At 37.7% G+C, this 7,375-nt stretch overlaps 1 protein-coding gene and 1 pseudogene across 1 annotated transcript; one reads left to right on the plus strand and one right to left on the minus strand.

Annotated features, from left to right (window-relative positions):
• Positions 1 to 1,316: 1,316 nt before the first annotated feature.
• Positions 1,317 to 3,722, minus strand: LOC122059784 (p-coumarate 3-hydroxylase-like). Its single transcript, XM_042622816.1, has 3 exons — positions 3,064 to 3,722; positions 2,772 to 2,976; positions 1,317 to 1,940 (listed from the first exon to the last, which is right to left on the minus strand). The coding sequence occupies exons 1-3, from the start codon at positions 3,720 to 3,722 to the stop codon at positions 1,317 to 1,319; spliced, it is 1,488 nt and encodes a 495-aa protein (XP_042478750.1).
• A 2,278-nt stretch (positions 3,723 to 6,000) lies between these two features.
• LOC122059785 overlaps positions 6,001 to 7,375 on the plus strand; it is a 6,566-nt pseudogene continuing 5,191 nt past the window's right edge.

The following is a 7,375-nucleotide window of genomic DNA, read 5'->3' on the forward strand; positions in this document are numbered from 1 at the left end:
AATATGTAATATATATTTGATATTAGTTTCATTTTTAAAGGTGATGCTTTCCTAAACAATACTGAGGACCTTAGATTAAAGTTGTGACCAGGTCTTTGGATTGAATCAATATTTTATACCAATATTTTTACAAAAATGGTAAAAAAAACATTTGTGTTATTTTTTGTTAAATTTAATAGATTGTTATAATTGAAATTTTGATGTTTGAATCCTGGGTGCATACATTAACTGACCAACTTTTTACTATAGATACTTAGTTTGATGCAAATTCAGATATTTATGTATCCACTTGAATATATATATATTTTTCGAATCACTCAATTACATCCCAAACCTAGGCCGTTGTTTCAAAGAGATATTCGGGATGCCTGAAGATGAACGTGGTCGTTTGAATTTAAAATTGTTTTCAAAGCAAGGAGAATGTTTTAAAGAAAAGCATCATATGATAAGGCATAAATAAGAGGCTGCTCTTGGTAAGATACTACTAAGTGGACGGCCCTAAGCTTAAATTCTAGATGGATAAAAAATTGAAATTATTCTCATGTTTATATACATAGATGTTCTCGAAATCTGCTCATGCCTTCAGAATATATTTCATTTTGGTACTGTTTTTAGTCATAGCCATGCACCTCTCTCTCGTACCATTGGGCACTTTGGGGTGCAATCAATATCATGGGCTTTATTTTATCAGAATCTAAGATTAGCAGCATATATGATTATGTTTTAAAGATTTATTATATATTTTCAAGGGTAAAGTCAGTAGATTTGATCTACTTTAATTTACTTATGGTACATTTTCCTATCATATATGTAAAAAAGCAATAGTCCACCAGGGGGTGTAAGTTTAGCCCTGTGTAAGTTTAGCCCTGTGAACCTAAGCCCGCCCTGAGCCCGAACAGGGTTTGGGCTGGGCTTTCTAGCCCGCAGGGTGGATCTGGTCCAGTCCGATCCTAATTTTATATAATTATATATTAATTGGAAAAAGGGTTAGTGTGTGGCACTTGCACTAGCGCGGAGAAGAATTATAGCGCGCACTAGCAGAAGCATCAGTAGGGGTGGGATTTCTGCCTTTCATGAGGGATATATTGATCTGTCATTTCGACCCCACTAGACACAGGGCCACGTTGCCTTTTATGCTTCTTTTTTCCATATAATAAAAATGACATTAGAACAAAGGGAAAAAGATTAGCACATTGCATGTCCATGTGCAGATTTCATCACACACTCTGACAAGAAATGAAGACCCCACATGTATATATATATTTTTTTCATCAATTTTGAAAATGTGGGTCCAACAGAAATTCCTCCTTAATTTTTCAAGTGTAGAGGTTTACATTGTATAATCTTGGAGTTGGGATGAGAACAAGTGGTGTTGTTTTCTTCAGCACAATCCCAAACTCCTCTGAGAAATCAAGCTTTACATCATCAGGTAATTGCCACTTGAATGAATGCAATAGAGAAGCCAAGACATATATTGACATCTTTTCTTCTAGGGGAATTCCTGGACACATCCTTCTTCCAGAGCCAAAAGGAAGGTAATCGAAGTTGCTCCCTTTGTAATCATAGTTTTTACCATCACTTAAGAACCTTTCAGGTTGGAATGTTAAAGGATTCTCCCATGCATTAGGGTCCCTATGCATTGCCCACACGTTTACATAAACACTAGTACCCTTGGGAATGGAATACCCTCCTACTGTGCAAGATTGGCTTGGGCAATGTGGGATCATGAGTGGGAAGGGTGGATGCAACCTGAGAGACTCTTTCATCACTGCATTTAAATATGACAATTTGGGCAAGTGAGACTCTTCTACTATGTTATCCATCCCAACTACTTGCTCTAATTCTTCTTGGGCTTTTCTCATTATCTCAGGATGTTCCATCATTTCTGCCATTGTCCACTCTGTAGCTGACGTTGGATCTGTCCCAGCTGCGACTATATCCTGTCAAGTAAACTACAGATTTCAGTGTATGTATATTCTAGTAATTGCATGATAAACCAATGTTTCATTTTGATATTAAAAATGGTTTAAAAAAAAATCTGGATCATCCTTCTAGGCGTCACTAGGCATAGTGACACTATTTACCAATTGACAGTAGGGTTAGTATTAGTCCATTTGATAGAGGACTCCACATACAACTTAATGACCAAATTTTAGTCCAAAATAACAACTAAAGTTGTTGCATATTTCTAATACAATGTTTTATAAAAGTACTAAAATTATGAATTCCTGCTGATGGCAACGCTGAAGGTGATGACTCATTTCTCGTGTATGTATTTGTTCATGCTTTTTCTTGTAATTTTTTTATTTTTTTTTCTTTTTCAAAAGTAATCTGAATTTTTAACAAAAAAAAAAAAATTTATGCATTAAATAGAGATGAATATAGCATACAAAATGACAACTTTTGTGATTTTAACTATTTTCTCCACTTGTTTTTAAGCGAAAATTGTACCAATGAGATGCTTACGTGATCCTCTATCACATGAGTCAACCCACGTACTGCCTTGTAACCAATAATGAAGCATTATTTTTCGAACCCAGATCCTCTCCTGGACGAAGGTGGCCTCCACACCCAATGTGAGATTGTTACAGGATTTATGGTCCGGGAGAAAATCTAACCTCTTTTTTTTCACCCTAGTAATGGGAAAGAGAGCCCATATTTTTTCGGCTAAAGAGTTCACAAAATGGGAATCTGTGTGCCATCAAATTATCAATCATATATATATATATATATATATAGAGAGAGAGAGAGAGAGAGAGAGAGAGAGAGACCTGGAGTACAGCCTTAAGTTGTATCTTGGTCAATAATGAAGCTTTGCCATCTTTTTGCTTGAGCTCCAAGAGGAACTGTAGAAAATCCTTCCTTTCCTTCTTTTGATGTGCTCCCTGATCACTTTCTTCCCTATCCATTTGAAGCCGTCGACTTAAAACCATATCAAGGATATGATCCATCCGGGAAGACAACTTCTTCCCTTTTCTTTCAATTCCTTGTATGTCAAGTGAGGAAAGAATGGGAAAAAAATCTGAAATGTTAGGTTTCATAACCAGATCAATCATTTCACGCATCACACTTCTGATCTCTTCCTCACTGCTACTCTTCTCATCTCCTTCCAAAGCATCATCACCCCACAACAAACTCAAAATCAGGTGGAGCATTGTGAAAGACGCAACCTCACTAATGTTAATAGATGTCCCAATCTTAGAATACACCTCTTTCACCATTTGCCTAACCTCTTTTCTCCTTAGGCTGTAACAAGCTTCAAGGCTTTTGTTACTCATCAATTCATGAACAAAAGCCTTACGCATCATACGCCACTGTGGATCATTATGGCTCCAAACAATGTTAATGCCACCGTAACTCATTGTTGTCGCGACAAGTGGCGGATCGTGGTTGGCGAAAATTGCATCATTGTCTCTAAGAACTTCTTTGGCTAAAGAGGATGAAGTCACTACCACACATAGCTTGGGACCCAATTGGAGTTTCATGATGGGTCCATAGGTTTGAGCCAATTTGGCAAAGCAACGATGAAGATCTGTTTCTAGGATTGGAAGGTTGCCAACTAAAGGAAACCCTAGAGGACCTGGTGGCAATGGTGGCCCTCGTCTGACCCATCTCTTGAACACCCACCAAGAAACCACAGGCACAGTGATCAAAAGACACCACTGTGAAAACTCATCATGAACTAAAGCTACAGTAGTTTTCATCACAAAATTTGAAGACATGATTGCTAGAAGACTCTAAAGATGAAGAAGAGATTTGAGTTAATATAGAACCCTAATGTGGATACCACAATGGTTGGAGATGATGAATATATATAGAAACTAGTGTGGGTACTGCGTACTCTCTCCAAACAATAAAAAATAATGTGCCTAATACTGTGATTGGAGTTGACCAAACTACATGCACAAACTCTAAATATTTTACGTCCTTACAACTCTTCCCTACCAATAAAAAACAGAAAACATGGTTGAGGAAGTTTCCCAAAACATAGCCATATGGTCGTTGCACATTCCTCTTTTCTTACTCGCTAGCAGGAAAAGGTGAACTTCTCTTCCATGTTCAATGATATGAAACAAGAGTTTTCTATAGGTTTTCAAATGCTAGATTGAAGTTGAGTCACTTATTTTATTTTATTATTGAAGTTTAATGGGAACTGGAATTGTGGGGTCAGTATGGACCTGCGAGACTAGTCAGGTCTTTACATCATTGTGGCTTGATCCTTGGCACCTTTGTTGCCTAAGCACAAACCCCATCATCGATTTGTGCTTGATCCTTGGCACCTTTGTTGGATTTTCTCATCCAGTGATTGGGGACCGTATGCAACCTTTCATTACCAAATTAGTTTGAATGGATTATTTACATTGTCGTGGCTTGATCCTTGGCACCTTTGTTGGATTTTCTCATCCAGTATGTGGACCACATCCGATTCAGTGTTGGATCTGCTAGATTGGCGTGTGGGTGCAATTTTTTATGGTTGATGGAAATTGTAATTATGGGCTTCCCACTTCATTAGATCTTGGTCTAGTTTGGGGGCTGGGTGGCAGTTGAAAGGTATCAAAGACATAATATATTGAGGGGTTGTTATATTTGTCTTGAATTCTTTATCCGTTGGTGGTGATTTGAATGCGATTTTTTTTTTATGTCAAGCTCTATGATGATAAGGGGGCATAGGCCTAAGCACAAAGCCCATCATCGATTTCGTATAGTGTGCGGGTGCTTTGCCCAGCACGACTCGATGGATCGACCTAACTTAGGAGTATTTATATGTTTTGATGTCTTGTTATGTAAACATTGTGAGATTTGTGGTTTTTTGTTTTAGGGTTTCTAGGCGAAAGTTTTTTTTTGCCACAAATTTGGGTATAATTGAGAGATCTCCATCGTAATTTTTCTTTCAACATAGTGAATGATCTTCTTTTTTTTCATCCGAGGATATAGCATACCACATCGGTGTGTGAACCTCGTTAAATCTCTATATCATCTTGTACAAATCTATTGATTTTTCTTTGTTTTCTTTGATGTTTTGGTCAATAGTTGCCTACATTTGGCCGGAGAGAAACTTCTGAGATTTTATAAGATGAAGACTTTGCCTTGTATTATCATAGATATCAAATTGGATGTTAAGGACTGGTGCTGAATTGATCCCTAAAGGGTTTAAATACCCAAGAACATCTTCCTAGTTTAGAGAGGGGAGTTCATCCTATGTGGGTTGAGAGGCGTAATGCCCCGTTGAGCTGATTCATGTGGTGGCCTTTGGTCCTTCTTTGGTAGTTTTGGTGTTATGTGGCTTTAGTTGAGTCTCATCTCCTTGAGGTTGGAGCCCACTGAGTCTCGGGGATCCTAGCCATCAGTCTCAGAATTTTGCCTTCATTTGTATCTATTTTTCTTTTGTTTTGCAATACATTTATTTATCTATAAGAAAAAATATATGTGGGAGAGAGAACCTTGCCTGATTGCATGGTATTCAATCGGGGATGGGTGGTCATTTTACCCCTTAATTAGTCTTGGTAAAAGACTGCGTGACCAATCAACGTTCTTTTCCATTAGCTTCCAAGAAATCTAGTGGAGTTTTTATTTTCCATTACCTTTCACACCCTCTCAAAAAAATAAAAGTGTGATGCTGATTTTTGAAGGTGGTGATGATGCAATGGTTGTAACTTAAAAAGGGAAACAAGCATGGTTTGACATTGAAAGTGATTTTGCCGTCACATATTTGACAACATGAGATAAAATGTTTGTCTTCCATATCTTTTCAATTTCTCTGTTATTCTCTCCGAAATGTCACCTAGATATTTTTTGGATCAACTCAATATGAGATTTCCATTATACGAAAAACTACCTTCTTAAGCTTTGCGGGTGTATTCAAACCAAATGTCATAGTGGATTTTACAAGATTAATAACCAGACCTGATGCCTGACAATATAGATCAAGAGAACACTTGAAAACAAACATTTTCAATAACTGAACTTCAAAAATAATAATAAATCATCGATAAATAATAAATGGTTTACAAGTTGATTGTGGACCTAGCAGGGGGTCCACCATGTGGTTGTAACCATGGGGTCCACCATGTGGTGTACAGTGATGCAGTGCTGGGCCTGCTGGCTCTTTGGTTTCCCATGCTTGGGCTATTGAAAAACTTGGTGATTTGTTGGGTTCCTCATGTTGTCAGGTATGCCAACGGGAAGGTTGGTGGATCTCCCAAATTGAATCGGAACTTGAAAAGAGCCTCTCAATTCCATGCATTGATGAATTGGGGCTAGCTGTGTCCTGAAATGGACGGCCAGATGAATGATAAGAAATTACACAATCTATAAATGTAATCCTCCATTCTTCCCAAATTTCGTTCCATATGATCTGTTAGAAGCCGAAATGATCTAGATACATTTTCGTGCCGGAGAGAGTTTAGTATGCATTTGACGGTTAGAGTCCTCTGAAATATGTGTTTAGTATTAAAAAAATTACGCAATTTATAAATGTAATTGTCCATTTTTGTTGGGCCATTGATACATCGACATTTTTTTCTTCCTTCTGCAAAAGAGGAATATCCAGGCCTTCCACTTGATTAGTCCTACGGATCCATACTGACCTCATAATCGTATTTAGATCATATCGAAATTCAACTTTCATCGAAAACAGTGAAGAACACTAAACACCCCATGTGAGTGGCCCCAATTGTTGGTGTACGATGTCTTGTATTAATTCTGTTACAGTTTAATCCAAGGAGTACTGGTGCATGGCCTCCCAACAGAACGACAGTCCCTGCTTGCAGATACACGGGCCGTGGGGGCTGCAAAGGGATTAGGAGGGCCGGTGTAGGGGGGAAGCCCTCGCTCGAATTATTTATTTGAGGGTAGTTTTGTAATTTTCGGTATTAGGATTTTTCACTATATATTTATAGCGAGAGTTACTTTCTCTATAAGCAATTCTGAGAGGTGTGAGGACGAGCATTATAACCCTATTCTCCATTGATAATGAAGTAGAATTTTATCTCACCGAAGACGTAGGCAATCTTACCATACCTGATAAACATGTGTGTATTGTTTATTCTTATTTTTTCCATTACCTTCTGCATCATTTTTAGGATTGCATTTCTGCACTAAGGAAACAAGTGGAGTTGGACTCAACCGCACACTTGCTAAGGCAAAGATCCCTTACCAAGTCAACTATCCCCTTGAGGTTTTCCACGACATTGTTCACATTGCAAGTTGTAAAGGTCCTTCTATTTTTTTTCTTTTTCTTTTTCTTTTTCTTTTTTGTGAATTATAGGGGTCCATATCAATAAAATTGTTTAGGTGTCCAGGCCAGTCAAAAGGGTATAAAAATGATTGAAGCCCATTTTTAATAGAGTAGAAGCATGAAAATTTTCTACTGAAA

Source organism: Macadamia integrifolia, chromosome 13, assembly GCF_013358625.1.
Source record: "Macadamia integrifolia cultivar HAES 741 chromosome 13, SCU_Mint_v3, whole genome shotgun sequence".
NCBI classification, from domain to species: domain Eukaryota; kingdom Viridiplantae; phylum Streptophyta; class Magnoliopsida; order Proteales; family Proteaceae; genus Macadamia; species Macadamia integrifolia.